Genomic DNA, 23,569 nt, shown 5'->3' on the forward strand with positions numbered 1-23,569 from the left:
ATCGGATGATTACCTAATCGAGCTCATGATGAGGTTTTACATTTTTTACTGCAAAAGTACAATACCATCAGCAGTCAACTTTACTCAATTATCGGAAATACAATAAGTAATTCACTCTGAATTTAAAATCTAATCTAATAAACTTGTATTGTATGTGTTGCATGCATCAGGTAAATGCAGTCTAGTTCAGTAGTTTCCTGTGAAATGTCATGGAGGTAATTGTGTAAAGTCTTACAACGTGGAACTAAAGTGACACTTCAAAACTTAAATGCTTGAACAAATGTACTGCACTTTAAACCCGGGGGATTTCTAAATTACATAACGGTCTCTCAGAGGTCAGTAGCCATGTGGCAGCGGGGTTTCTCATGCTGACCTGAAACTGTGTCTCAGTATTTCTGGAGAGATATTTTGGTTGACTTGCTGTGACCTCAAACGACCTTGACACCACTGCGTGGTCTACATTTAGAAAACTCCTAGACAACTTGTTTTATGTGTTACAGGTATTTAGAGGATATTGCTTTCATTTGAAGAGATTTGTTAATACTATTGTTTGTGGTAGGTTGTGCCACTAACTTCTAATTCAAAAAGAGGAAAAACTAGATTATATATTTTTTGTTTAAGTGGACTATAGTGCTTTGTAATTACATCAAATGAACAGACCTAGTGTCTTATTCTGCCATTCATTGTTGTCCCCTCCTGCCTTATGACTAAGTTGATATATTTTTTAATACGTCAATTTGTGTATCTATGGCCAGTTGGGGCAGTCTGGTTGTACAATGTAACAACAGTTGAATCTGTTTAAGGCAACATGTAGCATGAACGGGCCATTTAAGATGGACCCCAATCAATATATCTCATATTAATGATTGAACAACCTTTGGTCTTTTCCTAAATGTTGACATGTGTGTTTGTGTGTACAATGACCCTATTTTCTATCCTATATTTCGACCCTATATTTTTTGTGTCCTTCCATACACAAGCCATACAAATAATTGTAATGAAATAATAAGGATTATGTCCTTTTTCTTTCACAGGGTATATCATTTACAAAAGAGGGAGGTGCTGATGTGATGCTGGAGTAACAGGCTGCGGAGGACTGAGCCTCCCATGGCTGTTAGCACCATGGACTCCGAGTCAGCCCGAACACCTCAGCCTCAGGCTGCCCTGACTAAAGGAGGCCACTCCATGCTGCCTTCTGGAGCTCTAAGTGCCATGCTGAGTACTCGAAAGAAGCACTATGTCTGCGGCTCCATTGCAGCTTTCACCAACATCGCGGTGACTTTCCCCATCCAGAAAGTGCTGTTCCGCCAGCAACTGCACGGTGTGTTGGCCACTGAGGCGGTGCAGCAGCTCCAGAGGGATGGGCTGAGGAATCTTTACCGGGGCCTGCTGCCCCCGCTGCTCCAGAAGTGCACTACAGTGGCCATCATGTTTGGCCTGTACGAGGACTTCTCAAGGGTCTTACTAGACTGTGCCGATGGCAGCGGTGTGCCGGAGCTGGTCACTCGAAGCTTTGCTGCAGCATTGGCAGGAACAGCAGAGGCTTTCTTGACGCCATTTGAGCGTGTGCAGACTCTCCTACAAGACCATCGGCATCACGGGCGCTTCAACAACACTGTCCACACCTTCCGGACACTTCTGACTGAGCATGGTGTCAGAGAGTGCTACCGCGGCCTGGTCCCCATAATTCTCCGTAATGGCCCCAGCAATGTGCTATTCTTTGGGCTACGCGGGCCCATTAAGGAGCAACTCCCAAAAGCCTCTAGCCGGGCAGGTCACATGGTTAATGATTTTGTGTGTGGGGGGTTGCTGGGGGCAGCCCTTGGCATCATGTTTTATCCATTGAATGTGGTTAAGTCCCGAGCTCAGTCTCAGGTCGGTGGAGCCTTCCAGCCTTGTAAGGAGGTGCTGCTGACAGTGTGGAGAGAAAGAGGTCGCAGTGTGGCCATGCTCTTCAGAGGGGCCCACCTTAACTACCACCGTTCACTCCTCTCCTGGGGAATCATCAATGCCACCTATGAACTGCTGCTGAAGGTGATGTAAGATGGGAATTGGGGATAACATAATAGAGAGCTAGAGAGAAAGCATTTAAAGGGAAAAACCTCTATAGAGGGATGGATTCAGTTTGTTGAGGAGAAAGGACATTGTAAAATAAAGCTGATGTACTTGCTGTCTGGCAATATTTTTTGGAGCACCGGAGTCTCCATGACTTAAAGACAGCAGTGAGATTGCACTTCTGACAGGGGCCAACAGTCAGTGTGAGATAACCCACCTGCCACATGCCATGAGTATTTACTGTTCAAAATATTATAAACAAGGTACACGCTTTAGCTGATACAAAACCTTTGCCAGGGTCCAATTAAAATGCCCTTGTTTGCTCTCTGTTCAAAAATGTTTTGCCGCAAACTGAACTCTGCTTTTTTCCACAGTTTCAAGCAGAGCTTACTTGACTGAATTAACTGTTTCTTCGTCTGTGCTGGGTGCTGTGGTGTTTTGTAGACAACATCCGTCTATTTGTTTGACGAAGAGCATTTCCTCTGTGAGGCTGTATTCTGCCACTTAACTGAAACACTTTTGTACTGTTGACTATTTAAAATGTTAAGGAGAATTAGTGTAATAAATTGAGTTCCTCTTTATGCTCCATCAGCACCAATACTTTAGAAATTGTTGAAATGAATATCAGTGACGATTTTGGAAATGCTGTCTGGCAAACAAATGCTGGCTATTTTAAACAGTTTCTCCTTTCACACGATTCATCTTTTCCACTTGGAGCTGAAATGATTTGTTTCATGAGTTTTGTTTTGTGTTTTTTTTGTTTAAGAAGTGCCCATTAATGTCGGTAAAACATATTTATTGGAATAGAGAACATGCATATTAAGTGTTGACTTCAGTTGCAACAAATAATCTCACAAAAAACATTTGCTCTTTATTTAAGATTATTTTTAAGAAAACCTTCGCCATTTAAGAAAAGATATTTTGATATCAATTGTATGCACCATTGCTGCACTTGTTCATTTTTCTGTCCAACTAAGTCCTTCTCAATGCTTGTTTTCTTTTTATGATCTTTTAATATCACTTGTTTTATACATGTATTTCTCCCTCTACTCACACTTTAGCTCTCCTTCTCTCATGCTTGCTCTCCTGTCTGTCTGTAACATCTGTTGACATAATGGGCTCAGATTTCAAGCTTGAGTAGATACTGTCACCACGCAGCAGCAGCTCTTACTGGGTACGACAGCCCGAAGAGGAAAGGCATGCTGCCTGCACACTGAGATAAAAAGAGACTGAATAGTAATAGTGCTGAGAGAAGATGGGGGCAGAGGGTAATGTTCAGTGGCACAAAAAGCTCAAGCTGCCATGAAAATATCTCTCTTGGCCTATTTCTCCAATTCTTTTCATTTTGATTGTCCACCACGTGAAGTTTCCTGAGCATATTTTCAGGATCTTCAAGGGTTTCTTTTTTGAAAGTAAGAATAAAATTATGTTTTGAAAGTGGAAACCTCCAGCGACCTCCTTGCTTACATTAAATACTGCTGTTCATAATTTCCCGTTTTCCTTAAGCACAAGTCTCCAAATCACTATTAAAATGTCAAATGGATAATTGCAACCAGATTAAATGTTTCAAAATCAATCTATTAAACATATTGAAAGTGAATAAGTCTGAGTGAGTGTTTTTCAGGTGTCAACTGTCATGTTTTCTCAGAGAATGAGCTTCATTCACCAAAAATATGACAAATTGTGTTTTGCTTATGTAATAGAGGCACCTGTACATTGTGGAACCGTGTCTTCTACGTCGACTATGGCTCAGTGATGGAGCCGGTCGTCCCTCAATCAGAGGATCGGCACCTCATTCCCCGCTAGTCCATGTCGATGTGAATGGTGTGACAGTTCTGATGGTAGCCCCTGCCATCAGTGTATGAATGGGTGAATGTAGTATGAAAGTGCTTTGAGTGGTCCAAGGACTAGAAAAGCCCATTTACCATTTTAGCACCATAATCATCACATCAACAGTGTTACACAGATGTGTTGTGTTCAAGGTGAACAGACCTAACACTGGATCACAATAAGGGATGGAGCAAACAATCAAGTAGACTGTGTAAGTAATCACCACTATCTGCTGTTTCTGTGAAATGTCTCACAGAAGCCCAACACTGTCAGACTACGGGTTGTTTTTTTACGTCTGCGACTTTCTAGATTACTGTGTCAAGAAGTCAGACAGCAGATAATGATCAGATTAAGGGCAATCTGACATGGGGACTTTGGATCAGGGAGGTTTGAGCTACTGGGGTTACAAAGCCTCTCAACTCTTTCAGTGTTACATTTCACCATAACAAATATCTGTCTGACTATCATCTAAGATGAGACAATTTACATTTGTCATTCATTTAGCATTATTTAAGAAGGCATTTTAATAATGGGAGGGGAGATGTTACTCTCTATCTCGGCTATCTGTGAATAATTTAGATACTTTCTCCATACCGAATAAGAGAAAGCTGGTCCCAGTGCTACATGCATAGATAAACACTGCCTTCATGGAAGAATAACAACTAAATACTGGGATATAAATCCCACAGTAATCCTCATTTACAGTATTAGTAGTGCAGTGGTGGTATAAATAGAGAGCTGTTTAGACTGCCAAGGTGTAACTTCATTCTATCTGCTGTTGTTCATTATTCAGCCCTGGGTTTAATGCCAGAATGGTACATTTAATGTCTTCTGACCAGATTTTTAGACTCAATACTTAGGCAGTACACATAAATCTATTTAATTTGTTGATAACTGGAATATAGACAAAACCCAAACACCAAGACGTCCAGCATTGTTAATGTCAATGTGTAATTTATTACCAAACAATACATTTCTTGGTACATCGACTTCATTGTACGTGTGTACGGAAAAGTGACTGCTCATGTAGAAACACAATGTCCTCTTTGAAAATGAAATGCAGTTGATACAGTTTTACCATACAAAAACAAAACACGTAGGTGACACAGGCACTCTTCACTGTTTAGGCCTGCTTGATGAACAACTAGAGATGCTCCTGAGACATACAGTATGTCTTGATGTTAGTGCTATGATGGACCCTCCTACCGGACCTCCATAGGAATTGGAAGCTCAGTTATCTCACATAATAGACCTGCTTTCCTATTTTTTAAGCATAGCCACCGTGACAAAATTCCCTGTCATCTAGTTGGAAGATTAAATATACTACCTACTTCCTCACCGGCTGTCTCTGAACACTTAAGCTGTCTTGATTTTGGCTAATCCCCTCATCATATTTGTATAAGCAAGTAATTACCCTCTTGTTGTCATAGGTGGCTCAAGTAAATCCTCCAAAGCGGATGGCTCATCAAATGAGTTGGCATCATGTGACATAGACGAGCTGTTTAGCCCAGCAAACTAATTGATCATTGTAACTCTTTTACTGACAATTCACATACATCAGTATAGACAGGAGTCTTTATATTGACAAATGCTAATGCTGTGCAACTTTGCACCACGTTGCAATTCATAATGCGTTAAGTTTTCCCGAAACAAGACAAAAGGCAACATTCCAAACAAAAAAAGCAGCCATTATATTCAGACAAACATAATGCAGCTATTGTTGTTTTTAATGTTAGCACAAAAACAAGGATACAGTATGGTGGGCATGAGGAGTTTATGTTTGCATAGCCATAAACTAAGGTTGAGACAGAATAGGACAAAATGATTGATATAAATGTATATCTACAGTTTTGACCACAGCACACAGCAGTCAGTCCATCTGTCACTCAGTATGATATTAATAAGGTGGTGCGTCCAAAGAGAAAAACCATGGTGGGGAACAGTTGTGGCTCAGTGTTTCAATACTTTGGATCTTTGCTACATGTGGACGTAGTTCAACAGTCACCCTTGTGCCTCGTCAAAAAACTTTTTTCAACTACATAAAAAAGGTCCCCTGTTTTGCTTCCTGGGCCTCATCCACACATTCCCAGAAAATATATGTAATGTACTTTGGATGAAAACTAGATTAATGTTCTATACTGCATACGTTTGTGGGTAATGGGAGTATTTCCAAGAGGCATTCACTTAGAGTCAGTCAGGACTAGGGAAAAGGATAGAAAAACACTTTACACAAGGGTATGTGTCTCATAAAAAGGTGCAATCTGTAACAGTCGAAAGTGCTCTCCCTGCTTTGTAATGGTATAACTTTGTTCCCCATTTTTATGTGAGTGTAATTTTGAAAAACTAAATCCTTAAAAAGGTGCACATATAAAACAAATCAGTTAATAACTGTATTTTGTAAGTGTGATAAAGTATTTTTTCTGTATTTTAACAGTAAAACGTACTGTTATACCAAACTTGAAAAATGACAATTTACAGATTACACCTTGTGGAGTTGAGAATTTTTAAAGCAGCAATAGATAACATAATACTGTCTCAAAGAGAAGGAAAAATAAAAAAATTCCAGTGACATCCATAGTTTTTTTCCCCACCAGAGACCTGCACATCAAAGACAATGGTGCAAATATTGTAAAAATAAATACATAAATACATACATGGGTAATCCATCCTTACATACATACACATATTGTATCATAAAATAAGAGAATTATAAGATAATTATAAAATTCATATGTACAAATGCATAGTCCATATGCGTCCACCAAGAGGCCAAGCAATGAAGTTCCTCTCTTCATTTAGGGTTTTGTTTGGTGTATTTTTTTTCCATGTGGGTATATGTAATATGGGTTAAAGTTTGTGTGCAGTGGTGTGCATGGCACTACAAGAACACAGGGGGTACACACCAGAACGCTCCGTGCTGTTTCCTCTTGTCTCGCCTCTAGAGTCAGTGGGTTATTAGTGGCTAAAGTTCACAGGTCAAAAGTTGAGAGGTACGTGGCCAGGCGTGTCTGCGGTGTCTGGTGTGCGTGTCCGAAAGAGCTGTGTGAGTGCGAAAACGGACGAGATGAGCACAGTGCAACGTTTGGCTAGAAGCCTGACCCCTTCACTCTCCCCCTGACCCTGTCCAGACCCAGTGAGGCTCACACTTTTACCCCCAACCCCGGCACCAGTTCCAGCTGTCTCAACAGCCCCAACAAACTCTCGATACAGACCCACAATCTCCTTCAGCTTGTCCATGGCCTCCTGGCTGTCATCGTCTTCATCCCCGTGGACCAGACTCGCATTATGGCAGATTTCACAACCAGGGCATGGATTTGTTCGCAGGCAGGCTGCAGACAACTGCACCAGGGCACTGAAGCTGTTAGACAAAGAGCGTAGGGCTTCGTCAGGAGCCCAGCCTACACGTGTGGCCCGCTGACACCCAGATGCCAATCGTCGAGCCTCTGCCTGAAGAAGACTTCTTTCGGCCTCTGTCATGGCGGCCATGCTTGTCCCAGTACAATGTGGGTCCGGTACTGGGGTAGTATTGCCTTGCGTTCCATTGTGATTTAGGTCAGGCCCCAGTTTTATACCTGTGATATCCTGCTTTGTGTCTTGACATGATTTCTGTTGAGTTTGCTCAAGTGATCCCCTTTCTAAGACCAGCAAAAGTTGTTCTATATCTTGACGTAGGGAGGCAAAACCTCCCTTAAGCCCACCATAATTCTTGTTGCTAAGTGTACGAAGAGGACCACCAAATGAGTTTGTGGGGGAAACCGGACGTGAAACTACAGGACTGAGTTCAGAGGATGCAGTGGAGAAAGTAGAGAGTGGACGGGGGTTGTCCCTCAGCAGTGACAGAATATTGGGTTTTGGAGAAGGTGTTGTAGGAGAAGAGACAGGTGCAGGTCGGGCAGGCTTGGGGCGTGTGCGGCGTGAGAACTCATAAATGGTGAGCTCCTCATCAAAGCTTATGCCATCCTCAGTGTCTCCACTGAAACAGTTGGCATAAACGGTGCGGCAGCCACAAGCCTCCCGATGCTGTTGTGGCGGAGTAGTGTCAGCGACTGAGGAAGTTGGTGAGTCACCCATTTGCATGCTGGACACACCTCCCAACCCCACTGCTGAATGGGATCGTGACTGAGGCTGCTCGGATGAAACACAGCCACTGTGTGCACTATTCTCTTTAAAAGTCAGATTCGGGTGGGAGCCGTTTGTCCCATTGGCCTTTTTCATGTGTGAGGTCACTTCCTTAACCTCTTTGATGGTGGCTATGACAACCTCAGCTCCATCCTCTAAAATGTTCTCTTTCCCTCCTGATTTTGAGGTCACAGTCTCTTTTTCCTTAACAGGGGTTTTGTTAAAGTCTGATAGACCGCTGGCTACAGACAAGCCAGAGCCAAATCCAGATGTGTCTCCATTGATGGAGCTAGTGGAGGGATAGTCCAGAGTTCCCAAAATCTCCTGAGAACGGGTCATGTACCAAGGCAGAGCCTGGATCTTCCCTCTCAGGGCAGAAGCTGGCAGTCTACCTCCCAGGCTGGAGGAGCTGGTCCTCAGGTCTGATCCTGATCCAGATCTTCCAGGCTCTTTGCTTTCAAGGCCCCCAACGCCTTTGGAGTTGGTTGAAGTGAGGGAGGTGGTAAGGGTGAGAGAAGCATCTGCATTTTTGGGCGACAGGCTTTCATGACTCAGAGAGACCCTCTTGGACCCTGACTGGACGCTGCCATTGCGGCTGCTCCAAGGGTGGATTCCATTTGGCGTACTGGCGCTATCCTTGAAGATCCCTTTGCTTGGATCAGTTAGGGAGCTAGCAGGTAGTGATAATGGGTGGAAATTGGTGGGAGAAGTGGGTTTGGGTGCTACTGGAGGGGGAATGGCTAACTTTGTACCTGAATTAGAGCGAGGGATAGGGAGTAGGTTTGGTGGCTTTCTTGTCGTTAGAGCAGTCCCATTGCCTTTTCTCTCAACTCTAGGAGTTTCCTTTTCCTCAAGAATGTATGCTTTGTCATTGGAAACAACATGTGCTCCATTCTCATGCGTCAAATCTTTGTTCTTTTTTGGGCTGTTTTCTTGCTTCTTTGTCTTTTCCTCAGTTCGTGGGGTTGTAATGGGTAGTGGTTGCTTGCTGCACCGCACTGCTCTGATCAGGGGTGATGAGAGAGGTAGTCCACCTGCCCCAGATGTGACAGACTTGAACTCCATGGTTTCTGGCTCCATTTCCAGAAGTTCAGAGGAAAGACGTCCAGAGGCATCACCATTGCAGTGGGCATATGATCTTCCATGCTGGGGGGATTTGGAGGGTACGATCTTAGGTTTGGGAGGCAGTTGGGGCTTAGGTGCTAATAGTGGTTTGACCTTAACTTGAGGTTTATGAGATGGCTCTGGTAAACTGGTCTGTTGGTTGGTAAGTTTATGTGTGGGGCCTTTAAGCGTCTCCACTTCTCTTTTGATTTTAGAAGAATTGGCTTTATTGGCCAGGGGGGAGGATGGCTCTTTCCCAAAGACAGCTGAAGGACCATTCCAGCCTCCACTTAACCGATTAGCATTCCGTCGGTCAGCCAGCTCAGCGTCTGTGAGAGAGAAACAAATCAGAAGGGAAAAGACAGAAGGAGAAAGACATCAGTGGATTTACACAAATATTTCCTTCACTTCTTTTAATCGCATTAGTGTCACACGTTGCCATCACATTGAACAAAAAAAAGACATATCGCCATAGACGAAGACCTTTACATAAATGTGGTATGGACAAATTGTCTTATCCATCTGCAAAGTCATAACAAATGTGCTATAAACAAACCTGATAGATCCGGAACTGGAGGAGTAAATCTCTCCTGTGCATCAAAAAACTCATCTTCAGACTCTGAGGCAGTCTCTTTTACCAAAAGAGCTGGTTTGGGATTGGGTGAAGGTGTTAGAAATAGACCATCTTCGTCCTTGGAGAGGCGCTGCTCAGCCTGTCCTTCTTTCTCCACAGGTATTGAACTAGTCCTCACTGGGACTTTGGGAGGGACCTTTTTCTTTCTTTTAATGGGTGATCTTTGAAAGGGTATGCTGTCAATCATTCTCAAATCTCTTGAACTGGGTATCTTAGAAATGCGTCTGAGTCCCACCAATCCTTGCTCTTCTTCCTCATCATCGTCATCATCATCATCACTAGTAGCCTCAGGAGGGCTAGGGAGGAAATCATCCTTGGAGAGCTCAGCAAAGCAAAGGCAAGAGTTTTCATTGCCACGGTAATTGAGGTTGGTGGGTCGCAAGGGACCTTGGTGGCATTTGGGCTCCAGGAGGTATGGGTGGTGAACATCCAAGCCTGGTAGATCCTCACTTGTGCATGGTCCACGGAGCGCATCCAGACGAGATGGGGCTTTGGCTGCGGCACTGCTCTCTTCCAGGGCAGCACTCAAGGAGCCACTAGACAAGCTGGAGAAGCTGCTGGTGACCCTTAGATCAGTGTGGTACCAGGTAGTCTCCAGGTTCATTTCTTCATCCATGATACTAAATGTACGTAGATCATTTCCTGTTGCTCCTCCTTCCTCTTCACCCTCATTTTCTATACCTTCTGTTGTCACAATTATCTTCACTTCCTGTTTGCCTTTGTGCTCCTCTTTCTCTTTCCTTTCCTCCTCCCTCCTCTTCTCTTCCTCCTCTCTCCTCCTTTCTTCCCAGTCCTGGCTTGCTGGGTCTGGGCGTTTGTGATTCTGAGAATCCATTGGGTCATCCTCATCTGTTGAGTCATCTGAGTCACTACAGCAGCGAGACACATAACCTAATAACACCAGAAAAATACAGAAACAATAGGATAGTAAATTAGTAGAGCAGGATACAATTAAAAAAATATTTTATATTGAGTGACTGGCTTTTCTAACTGTACCCATACTGGCTGGTAACATACATCAGTATGTGATGTAAAAAATGTCTATCAAATGGCCAAAGCCAGAAAGTGATTATTTTAAGTGAAACAGTTTTTGCTCACTTGATAGGGATTCATAGCACACGCCCTCTATTACGGCGAACTTCCCACACACACCTTCTTCAGCAGGAATCCGGTGCACCCTCACTTTTGGGCGCCCCAGACGGAAGACATTGACACTGGGATCCACAAGGAGTTTGCAGTATCCTCCCAGCAGACACCCTAAGTCTTTGGCTGCCAGAGAGTCCATCAGTAAGGCAAATGGCTGCAAGGGGGAGGGCATTGTAGAAGATAAGGTTAAGTGATTAGGGCCAAAGGGTAAAGGAGAACAGGCAATGGAGAGGGACAAAGAGGGAGAGAGAGTCACCTTTGAGTCCAGTGAATGAGCTTTATATGGCTACCACACACCCCCTTAGGATGTATAATGTTTGTGTATTGGAGGAGAAATGCTTGACCTATATTTACTCAAGCATGAGCTTTGGTGTGATTATGGTGTGGCGAGTGAATATCCATTTTTTTTTTTTAAATCTGTGTCAAAGTATGGGGCCGAAGTGTTTATGAATAATAGAGTATAGTAAGGCAATTCTTTCTTACCTTCATGTCGTGCAGTGAGATGCGCAGTACACTGACTTTGTCCGACTCAGATAGCAGCTCCACTCGGCTGATGCTGCTGAACTCAACCAGTGTAGAGATCATATTGAGCTTGTGGTTGATGACCTGACTCATCCCATATTTGGCTCCCACCAGCAGGCTGACCAACACCTCCCTATCCTGAAGCTGAGTGTGAATGAGAGTGACTAAAGTTACATAATAAAACAAAATGAGCAGTAAAGAGGAGGCAGAATAATTATGAAAAAGGGAGGGGTGCAAATCTGTTTTGATATGGAAGATAACATTTAGGGTTATGCTCAGACGGATTTGTCTAGCCTTTTGAATGTTGACATGTAATATAGATGCAAGACTGAATTCTGAACAAGTTGTTACATAGTTCATTTCTTTACAAACAGACCCACCAGGTGATATCCGGCTGCTAACTCTTACCATCATCGTAGCTGTGTAGGAGCGTCCCCCATATGAAATTAGTTCTCCCAGCTGAGTGAGGTAGGCCAACCGAGCCTGACTTGCAGAAATTACCTAAAACAGAGCAAAAGAAAAAGAAGAAGAGAGAGGAATAACAGTGAGGCAGACAGCAAGGTGATAGAATGAAAGAAAACCAGGTTGACTCACTGACCAAAACAATTTTCCACAGGGAAATATAGTCCACGTATTTCCCCAGAAACATTACCTCAGCCCCATACCTACTATTCCTTTTTAATCATCCTCCCACCCTGCTCCAAACATTTGACCACTACTTTAAACATCAGGAAGAATACTGTGTCAACTAAAAAGTATGATGAAGCCACTCCTAAACGTTCACCGTCTATCCCTTTACGTCTCCCAATGTGTTTATCCACTCATCCATCAGTCTGTATCTACCTTCTGGCGTGGCTCTAGCAGGGACTGGATCTTTTTGAGGTGGTAGCTGATGGCTTTCCTCAGGTCCTTTTCCCTCATGTTGCTCAGCAGTGTGGGAGAGATGAAGCTGTCCATGCCAAACTCCCTCCTGTCATCACCACACACACACACACACACACACACACACAGAGGAATGAAAATCACACTTATAATGAAGAACGCTGGAGCCTCAATGCCTCCTGAAATTGAAACTGAACTACAGTATCCCATATACACAAATCACTTGAGTTTCTTAGAAAATATTGGGACAGGAGCCTGGAACTAAGACAAAGTAAAAGCAAACGTAGACTTGGAGGGCAGGTAAGAAACATGACCTACCTAACACTGGATTAAAACAAAATACAGACTTTCCTAAAAAATCAAAAAAGCAACTGACATTTGTGGAGTTTTGTGCTGTAGAAATATCGGCTGATGTTTGTTTTTTTATCTCACAGCTGCCACTAGGTGTTACTAAGCAGCCATAGATGAACCACACTGTAACCGTGACTGCATTATCAGTTTAATTTGAAATGAAAAAAGCCTGCATCTGCGGAGTATTTATGGCTGCAATGACGTATATAATCATATTCATCTATGAGTCAGTGAGGTTGTCTTTTGGGAAATAAATCTGCGCTTGTGTGTGCATTTATAGATTTCCGGTGTGAAAGAGAGAGACCAAGAAAGACAGAAAGAGAGAAAATTTAAAAACCCCAAAAGACACGCTGGAAATAGGGCAAATATGCCAACCCGTGTGCAGCCTGCAAAGCATTCATCACATTAATCACATACATAGATTAGGCATTTACCCTTATCCAACACAAATTGCAATGAATGCAGTAACAGAACAAACTCTAAGCCTGGGATAAAAAAAATCTATAATGAGGACTGCCAGAGTCAGGACCGTACTATCCCTCTGGTGCGTCTCTAAAAAGACATGCACACCCACATATGACTCACGTAATACTCTTGATGGAGGCTCTGGTCTGTCCACAACTATCTAGCCTCTCGTGCATGTGCAGGGCAGCTAGTCGGAGCGCAGTGTTACACTTCATCTCGACTGCAAAACGCTCCAGCAGCACGTCCCCAACACTCTGGAAACAAGGACATTACAAATACACCTGTACATTACAGTAAACATACCAATGTACAACTGAAAAGCATCATATTTTCATATTGACTTGATTAATATTCCAGTATAAACTTCAAATCAGACATTGCACAATTAAACAGCTTGTGAGCAGCTTTTAAAGTAAATCAACACTCATACAGCAAATACAAATGCAGCATGAGGCAAAGACTCCTCTAGAACAATAAATCAACATGATTTAAGTAAGACAAACTATGGCTTTGAGGCTTTTCATCCAGGATTGAAATATAGTCTCAAAGTTGAGCTGCATGACAGCACATACTTAATTGAATGCAGGAGTTTTTTGGAACTCAAATTTTGTTCAAGGCCACAGTAACAGACGGTGTTATATTGTTAAACATCAAACATCTTCTCAACTTTGAGTCTGGCTCTATTTTTGTAATATTTTACATCCAGTTTAGAGCACACTATAGCAAGTGTAAATATTGGATATACAGCTTCATTTGGCAAGTGGGTTCAGAAACTGTTTAAACCTTTTTTTTTATTGAACATTTAATTTAGATTTAGACTTCCACATGTAAGAAAGGAGAAATTGGTCTTCTGAATGACGTTGAACAACATAAAGTCTCTAACATGGACACAAAAGGAGACAGATATAATGTTGTATACTGTAGGATAATTAGCTTCTCTGACCTGTAAAAATAGGTAGAGAAAGGTAGAGGGGTCATCCTGCAGCAGGTCCATTGGGTCTCTCGGGACGAAGCAAACCCTGAACAAACATCTGTAGTCATGGGAGTCTTTTTTCTGCACCACCTAGTGAAGACGAAAAAATAGAGGTAAATTCCAACGAATAGGAAAAGCCATCCAGAAGCATTGTTTGTGTGTGGATTTGTGCATCCATTGTTTCCTTCACCTTCTGTATGAACTCATCTTCGTGCAGCAGCAGCAGTTTGGTGATGCTGTACTGTTGCTCTAGCACCAGGGCAAAGTACTCAATGGCCCGGATGGACAGTTTATCCTTCAGAGTCAGAACAATGTCCTGGAATGGTGAAAAAACAACAGTTCAGACCTCCTTAGACAAACATGCTTCATCCCTGTCTGCTGATGTCAGATGGTCAAATCTAATCCCTCCTCTCAATTTCTCTTTGGCTGGAAATACAAACTGAAATACAAAACCTGTTAATTAATAATAATAATGTGCTCTTGAAGACAACAATAGATATGGACCTACTCAGGGCAAGCTACTGACCCAATCATCCACCTACTCTCATGATGATGCCCAACTGGACTTATAGATAATATCTAGAGTTACTCACAAAATCCAGTTCTGGAGTGTTGTTTTGAATCACAGCACCTCCTCACTTTTAAATGATTCATAACTTCCTCCTCTAGAAGCTATAAGATATATATGTTTTATTATTCCACCATGAAGAACAGCTACAACAGCAACAGCATACCCATGCACCCTTAGGGGAATCACAGCATATCTTGTGGTGGGCCTAATTAAAAAATACACCCACTCGTTTCCAAGACGGCTTTCACAACTAGATCCACTCTTTGGTCTCATAATGTTGATGAGAAACTGAAGGGGCCCGATTAACTTTCTTATGAGGACACTGATGCAGGCACAACGTAACATATTTAATTATCTATACTCTTTAAATCTTTATTTTGGGGATAATTGTTGCTTATCGCTATAGTTACAGTATGATAGATACATTCGACTTGTTCAGCTGGGTGTATAATGAATATGAATAGGAAGTTGCTTCTCATTGGCTTCCATAGAGCGTACTGGTATTGACAAACATGTCAGTCGCCCAAGAATGATGCTGCGACCACTTGGGCCGGCCAGTAACGATATGCATGGTCCAATAACCCATCTGCCATTCAAGTTTCATCAAAGGTGATCCTGTAGTGTAGCAGTTATATGGCCACATTTTGATCTTCCATTTTCAGTATGTACATAACATTCTTATTAAAGTTGGGGAAACGTTACATTACATTCAATAACTAAAACCTGTTTAATACACACCTTGACGGTGGTGCTGTTGTCAAACTTGAAGGCCTTGGTCTGCCCATTCTCTAAATAGACTTTTAGGACATTGGGTAGAAAGAGAAGAGAGTTTCCCTGTTGGAGAGAAGTGAGAGATGTCATTGTGGTTAGACAGGAATCAATTTCCAACAAGGGAAAAAAAAATAAGAAAAGGGAGAAAGACCTGAGTGTGCCCGTTGACCACCACCTCCTCTGCAAAGCGCACTTTAACTGGATTACTCCTCAGACGAGCTCTCTTCTCTGCCGACATGATGGAGGACTTGGGATTCTGCAACACAAAGACATGGGGCAGAGCCATTATGCAGGCACTGAGACACACACTTGTCAAGCTCAAACAAGTGCAATGACACAATTAATTCTGCAACCAAGAACATTTGAGACATAGCCATAATTAAACGGTCGACACGCACATGTTCACATTTGCACATCACGATCTAAAAGCAATGTGAAGGCAGTTAATCCAGTCAGAAGACATGGGTTTACAGTCACATGCTTGGAAACAACCATAGCTTAGGTTTTACAGTAATGAAGGATGGTATTATGACTCTTTGTGAAAGTGTCTTTGAGTTGATGGGAGGGCATCGATGTCTTCTCTGTACTCACTGTCATGTGCCGCAGGATAGTCACAGTGATACAATCCTCCAAGTCTCTGGGTGGAGAAACAACACACACACACACACACACACACACACACACACACACACACACACAGAAACATATGCAAAAAACACACACACACACGCAAATGAGAGAGATCATTATCTTTCTTTCCAGCTGTCAAGTAAGCACTTTCTCTTCTGACCTTTGCCCTTAACTTGTTAAGCCTTTCTCTTACACACACACACACACACACACACACACACACACACACACACACACACACACATACACACACACACACACACACTCAAATCCTCCACTCACACTCTCAGAAATGCTCTCCAGCAAGCACCTATGGCCGAGCATTTAGTAACTGGATGGACCGGACACACTGGCAGTATGACACTGATCCCAGAGACAAAACTGATATCTCATTATCCACAAACGATAGATAGATATATAGATCTACAGTTATTCTCACCTTAAGAGGCCCTCCACCTGATCAGCGCTCAGGTCCTCCAGGACTGTATCATTAATCTGTAGCACATGGTCCCCTGGGTACAGTATCCCATCTGCAGGACTCCCTACACGTAGGCACACACACAATGAAAAGAGTGAGCGCTTGCATGAAACAAAAACCAAGCTGCACACATGGGCTTGCACTTTCAGTTAAAAAGAAAGGGAGATATATACACACACACACACTCACACACAATGACACATGTGGCTAATCTACATGGCTGACTCAACAGTGTTGAGCTGATCTCTCCAGGATGCGAGGGGTTACAGTTATTCTGGGTCTCATCCAGCTCGGCTCCGCTCTGCTTTCTCTAGTTATTTATACTCATTTGTCTTCAGGCAAGAGAGCACGGCTGAGGCACAGCCGTTTTAGCTTACTCTAACACACACACACCCTCAAACATACTAAGTGTATGTATGTGCAAACACATACATACACTTAGTAACACATTCACCCACCCTGAATGACTGGCAAAGCCCCGTCTGTCCCTGATTTTTGACCCACTGACGGCATCCCAAACTGCTTTGCAGGCTTATATATATACACACACACACACACACACACACACACACACACACACACACACACACACACACACAAACACACACACACACACAAACACACACACACACACACAAACACACGCACACACACACACACACACACACACACACACACACACACACACACACACACACACACAGAACACTTGCACACACATTCTCTCTCTCTTGCCAAACAAGCCCCCCCCACCCCACACAACCCCCACTCTATTGAGCTTTCATGGTAGCTCTGCCAGTATCCTGATCTGTGCGGTTTTTCAAGTCCCCTCCCTTCCTCTTTCTTTTTCTCTCCCTCTTCCTTGCGCACCACTTTGTTCTCACATTCACCTCCTCACACGATGTCTCCTCTCACACCCGAAGGTGTCAACTCCCCCCCTACTGGTCTCCCAGCTAGCATCTTCTCTGTCTGTTACATCTTGTTTTCTGTTATCACTTGGCAGCAGATAGCTATTACAGAGCTGGTGGCAGGGTAGGACAATTTATCAGCTTATCTTACAGGATAGACATAAAAGTAATGGATCAATCTCTCTCTCTCTCTCTCTCTCTCTCTCTCGCTCTCTCTCGCTCTCTCTCTCTCGCCTATCAAAGTTGCTTAAATGGAAAGTGAATTAATTTACAAAGGATGAGCAGGTTGCTCTGTTGTTTCTGTGGCTTTTCTGGCAGTGTGCCCTGCAGTTGGAATTCCAGGGGAGAGTCAATCAATAGTCAGTGTGTGTGTGTGTGTGTGTGTGTGTGTGTGTGTGTGTGTGTGTGTGTGTGTGTGTGTGTGTGTGTGTGCGTCTGTTAGTGTGTTTGTGCACTGTAGCATAAAGCAGGTGGCCATTTGGAGAGAGAGCACAAAAACAAATTCCAGTTCTCCACCAAGACAAACATGCCACAGTTTAAACACACGCTGTCACCAGCTCACTGCCCATGTACCTGCGGCGATGTCCCTGACCAGCAGGGGTGCATTTTTGGTGAGGATGAAGCCATGTCCAGTGCTGCTGTCCAGGACCGGGTCCCTAGTGATCTGCAGTGTCAGCTTGGCCTGGAAGTTCTGATTGGACAGACTGTTGGAGCGCTGCGACCTCCCATCGCCGAGCAACCGCTCTCTGAGGAGGTCAAACAGGGTAACAGGTTACCTTTATGGAGACTATAACACTGTAGTCATCAAGAGATACATTCAGGCGAATCAAGGGGGAGAAAAAAATCACAGAAAATCTTTTTTTTTCTGGCTGACTATTTGAACAATCTTCACTGAGGGTTTTACATAATATCTGGCCCAGTAGCCAGGATGTCACATTCATATAAACTGTTATACATCATCATCTTAAATGCACCCTGGGAATACACAGTATCTGTATAAGTTTAAACCAGTGACTTCCTTTCCTTCAGCCTGCTGTCCTGACCAGCTGGTGACATGGTGAGACTTTCCCCCAAGAATGACAAACAGGGAGGTTACTGGGCTTCCTCTTCACTGGCTGAGACGAGAAAGGCTTCATGGACAACAAGGGAATAGAGGGCTCTTGAACGCATATTTGCGGTCAACTGTGGGCTGTGCTTGTGTGTGAGAGAGGGACAGTCAGGTCTTGCATATGTACTCAACTATGTGTTATGCGTCTGAGTGTGTGGGTGTGGGGAGATGATATGGTGTGAGTGTTCATGACAGGTTAAGAAATCTACTTTTTTACATTTTCTTCTGATTTTAGGGGTATTTATTGTTTTCTCTTTTGAGAGAGACATTTTGAAAGCAGTATATTTTCTCGGCTATAAAAACACACCATCTGTACAGCTACTTTCTTTTGAAACTTAAATGATGTATACCACACCTCCCACACTGCTTCTCCACTACAGAATCTGGCAGCAGAAGTGGATGGAGCTATTTTGTCTACTCTCCAAACTTGATTGTTTGGTTGTTTATATCAGTTGTTTTAGTTGCCGCCGCAGTGGTTTGTGTCGGGTTGGCATTTTCTGCTACTACTGGCTGTGTGGTGCCAACATTTTCTACTGCATAGTCAGTTGTTTTTTCATCAAAACCTACTCTATTTTCTCAAGTTGGAGCAACCTTACAGGGGGTACTGTTAATTTGAATGTATTACTTTTACAAACATTTCCTGAATTTTTGATTGGATTCTTTTCCCTGAACTCTGAACGCTGTTCATTCTGTACCTGCTAAGCGACTCTCGGGTACGTCGTATTATTGTTCCCACCACCTGCTGCACCCGACTGGTTCTCCGAGCTGGAGACCTGCTCCGACATCGCTCCTTCTCCTCCATTTATCTAAAGACACAAGAAGAGAAAAGCACATGATCTACGGAGATAATCCCAACAAGCTGAACACAGAAAAAAAGAGACGTGGAGAGAAGATGAAAGCATTTGGAGACAGAAGATAAGTTAGAAACTGTTTTGAGTTCAGCTCTGTCTTGTTGGACTATGCATTCAGCACCAGCTTTGGGCTTCAGCTAAATTTGCATTTCGTCTGCTCTGTTTTTATATTCAGAGCATGTAGCTGGCCTTGAATGCGATGAATAATCAGATATTTGAACAGAGCAAGCGAGGCTGAATGAGAAAAAGAGAGGGGTGTGGGAGGGTAGTCCGCATGAACAACAACACGTCACACACACATTCGCTTTTATGACCTGATTCTCAACAACTGCACCATCACATAATAACAGGATTTACAAAGAGTTAATTGAAATATGCTACAATCTGCAGGTTCACTCCAAATCTGCAGCTTGCTTCTTTGCCTGCCCTTTAAACAGGAGGGTTATCGGGACATAATGAAGAATTGAGGGCTCAGTCAAACCCCAGGGAGGCAAAGCTGGTCAGCATTGAATCCTTACCAACCCGTAAGACGTATGATTCTCCTCAACTGTGTTTTGTTTCTGTCAAACAACAGCCAATGAATATCCTGGCTTTGAGCTTGTGGAGGGAGCCTCTGATAATTCCTTGACAGGGTTTATTAAAAGTATTTGTTGTAGTTGTTTGTGGCATCATGGTGATAACATTGTTTTGCCGCCGTCTTGTGATATACTTCATCTTCTGTTCATGTCATTGGACTGTTTCACCCCACGAGACAAAGAAATGCAAGGGAAACTTTGGCAGAAGCAGCCCAGACCTGATCAATACAGCTAATGATGATGAATGTGGGCCTGAAACCTAATGATCCGCACCTTGGCCTCAGCCAACAGCTGCAGAGAGCTTAGAGAAATAATGCAGGTAACTTTTGCAAGCCAAGACTTTTGTGAAGATCTTAAAGAAGCGCAACAACTATCTGGCCATCTGCCACACGTATATGAGGCATTTCAAGTGAGAAGGAAGGTAAACATCGCAAGAACCTCATTGTACTTTGAGTTCTGACTTAACGGGAAGACAACACACCCTGCATTGCAATCAATAGAGGAGTTCAAGCAGTTTAGGTCATATTCATGAGATAGAATACTAAATTAACTTATCTTTACTTTTCTTTAGATAGTCAGCATCTCCAACAGATTTCAGCTCGTCTCTGCCAGTGATGACTAGCCTGCCTCAATATTAGTAAAGCATGCAGTGTAGGTCTGTGCTTTAAGAGGATTAGAGGCCCTCGCTCTGCACGGGCCCACACTGTTCAGGGTGTCACTTTAGCACCTCCCGCTGATCTGGATTGAGGCAGATTGACGTGGATGAGAAGGGATGAGCGAGGCTAGGTAGCTGGCAGCTGTGCATAGTGATTATTGACACAACGTTCGATCACTGAGAGAAGCATCATATAGATCATGAAAGATATTTGTACCGCTAACAGAGACTTCTTTGCGTTGTGGTGAATGTGCAGCATGCTTGCAGGTGTATGGATGTGCATGTGTGTGCTGTAGTGCTGCAGTCAGTGCTGAGTCAGGTGACAGTTTTCGCTGTCATTCTACTTCTTTCTCTCTTCTGTCTTTTATTTTCTCCCCTCCCTCTCTCTTTCTCTCACCCTCCCTGTCCTTGCCGAGTCAGGTAGTCATCTCCGATGTCAGTCTCTCTGGGCAGCAGCAGCCAGCCATTTCTTATAACCATGCACATCCTTAGCACTTGATATGAGGGTTTACTACCCTCACTCACACAATAACAGCCCACCTTTGTAACGTTGCTAAAGCAGATAGTGTGTATTAGTGTAGATGGTTCAACCCTTGACATGCACATCTTATAAATGAAATACTATAAAAAAAAAAACAAGGTAGACCTACTTCACATTAATTACATGTGGTAAACCGCTGGAAAAGGCAGAGAAAGATGTGACATATTCTGTCTTCAAGAAACCTGCCCTTTTAAGAGCTCTAATCTTGTCCACATGTTTGTTTTAAGAAAGAAGCACATTTCAACTGAAGACTGTGAGAGTGTGACTCACCGTGATGTGGCTTGTCTCTTCAGGACTCCAGAACACAAATACCCTCTCGCCCTCTGAGACATCAGCTCTGCTGCCCCTCCAGGATTGGCTGAAAAGAGGTGAAGGGGGGTCCTTGTGATCATCAGGGCCAATCCCAATCTGGTGCGGCCACCTGTGCAGAGCAGAGCAACACCATCAGCGAGACCTGTCAAAACCCATAAACAAGATGCATAACCACACGACAAGTTAATTTTTATAATTAGAGCGTCAAGCCAAAAGTAATCAAGTCTGATTAAATCAGCTTAGCTGTATCTACCTTGATTTTTTAACCCGTTCACAAGTAACAGAACTGTATTCCAGTTCTCAAAGAGAACACGCAAGTATGTCAAGCAAAGCAGATGTGAGTCCAAACCAGCTATGTGGTTGTGGTTTTCCAAGAGGCTCCTCCTCTGATCCTCAAGGCTCTCTCTCTCCCTCTCTCTCTCTCTCTCTCTCTCTCTCTGTCTCTCTCTCTCTCTCCCTCTCTCTACTCCTCCACAGCCTCAAAAGCACATGGTGATGTAGAGACGAGGCACTCCATCTCCGTCTGGTTGTCTAAATTAAAATTTCATACCGCCCAGTTCAGTTAACAGTTCTTACTGGGTGCACTCTAAAAGCAAAGAGGACAGCTTGTGAATCCTGATGTGGTAGAAATAGAAAAGCTGCATCCAGAGACAGATCTTGGCTTAGGATAAAATAGGACAAGTATTTCATATGAACATCAGGGTAGATATGGCTGAAACCTTAGCCGGCCTCTGGTTTGGGGAGGAAAACACAACTGGGGAAAGCTTTGTTATGAAAAGCCTGGCTGTTAAATTAGAAGAGACACTGAATAAACATTCTTGATCTCGTCTAAGGAAACCACACCATTTTGTACTTAAATGTTGACCTGTGAAGTAAACTCTCACTCCCTGGGGCTTTCATCTACAAGAGGGATCAGAATTCAAGGAATTGTTAGTCTCGTCTGTGCAGCTCTTCCATCAGGCCCTGTGTCCCACACACAGAGCTCTTTCACAAGGCCCATGTGTCCCAGTGAAAGCCAGCAGAAGACCTAGACCCACACAGACTGCAGGGCACATGAATAATGCATGTAGCTAATGCAGCTAGCCTCCGACCGCCTTCTTCTACCTCTTTGCCAACACAGGCAACAAGAAGAGCGAAGCACAGAAGAAGAGAGACCCACAGGAAAAACATATGGGGGTTGCAGAGAGGGGGGGACTCTGAGGGGCTGAGAAAAGGGGAAGGAATACAGAAAGAGAATTGGTCTAGGCAGAGAAAAAAGAGAAAGGACAGGATATTGCAAGGGGGAGTACAGGGGGAGCAGTTTAAAGAGGGTGAAGAGGGCAGAGGCAAAGAAACAGGAGAGTAAAGCTGCAGGATAAGAAAAGAAAGAACAAAAGTATCTACAGTGAGACGTTAAGGAGTCTCTGGAAACAAATCTGATCAATGCAGCATTTCTCCACCAACCGAAAGCAAACAAAGCCGGGCAACAGACATCGGTATGGTTAAATAAATAACAGCAGACCTGTAGCATTGTGACATTTTGAATGTTGTTTCATACTTCCCTCCTACTTTATGGTGTCTTAAATTAAGAGCTTGTTCCCTCTTTCTAATGAAGTAAAAGCGCTTTCAAATCCAAGCGATGAGTTTTCTCCTAATCTGGTTCTGAATCAATAGTAATCGCGAATCCTGTCCTCCGCTGTCCTTAAGCCCCCGAGCTGCCCACAAACACAGCTCATCTGCCGGCCTTTCACTCTTTCTCCCTCCTCTCCCCCTTTTACCTTCTCACCCCTCCACCAGTCTTTACTGCACATGGAGAATAAATGTACAAAGTGCTCTGTATATCTCTCTGTGTCAATGTCTTTGTCTCATTTCTCTGAGACAATGTCCGCCCTTCTCTGCTCATTTGCCCACACAGCGTCTCCCTGTCTCGGCCAGTCAGTCAGTTCCTCAATCCTGTCGCCTGGTATGAGCACACATACAGTTCATAGACATACTCCAATCTCTCCTCAGGGGTTGAGAGGTGGCACTGAGCTGGCAGCTCCTGTGCAGCTAGCTGGACAGAAAACAGCCCAATTAGCACTGCTGGGCTGGACTGGGCCACAGCAGGTC

At 43.5% G+C, this 23,569-nt stretch overlaps 2 protein-coding genes across 2 annotated transcripts; one reads left to right on the top strand and one right to left on the bottom strand.

Annotated features, from left to right (window-relative positions):
* Nucleotides 1-1,107: 1,107 nt before the first annotated feature.
* On the top strand, nt 1,108-3,606 carry LOC306745556 (mitochondrial nicotinamide adenine dinucleotide transporter SLC25A51-like; the record flags this gene model as incomplete). Its single annotated transcript, XM_079228368.1, has 1 exon — nt 1,108-3,606. The coding sequence occupies one exon, from the start codon at nt 1,108-1,110 to the stop codon at nt 2,041-2,043; it is 936 nt and encodes a 311-aa protein (XP_079084494.1). The 3' UTR covers nt 2,044-3,606.
* Nucleotides 3,607-6,658: 3,052 nt separating this feature from the next.
* Nucleotides 6,659-19,349, bottom strand: frmpd1b (FERM and PDZ domain containing 1b; the record flags this gene model as incomplete). Its single annotated transcript, XM_079228994.1, has 15 exons — nt 6,659-9,437; nt 9,665-10,633; nt 10,841-11,042; nt 11,372-11,554; nt 11,819-11,911; nt 12,254-12,380; nt 13,229-13,362; nt 14,052-14,171; nt 14,272-14,397; nt 15,391-15,486; nt 15,575-15,679; nt 16,015-16,060; nt 16,493-16,595; nt 18,013-18,185; nt 19,243-19,349. The coding sequence occupies 15 exons, from the start codon at nt 19,347-19,349 to the stop codon at nt 6,862-6,864; spliced, it is 5,160 nt and encodes a 1,719-aa protein (XP_079085120.1). The 3' UTR covers nt 6,659-6,861.
* Between the last annotated feature and the right edge of the window lie 4,220 nt (nt 19,350-23,569).

Source organism: Taurulus bubalis (genome assembly GCF_910589615.1).
Source record: "Taurulus bubalis genome assembly, chromosome: 13".
NCBI lineage: Eukaryota > Metazoa > Chordata > Actinopteri > Perciformes > Cottidae > Taurulus > Taurulus bubalis.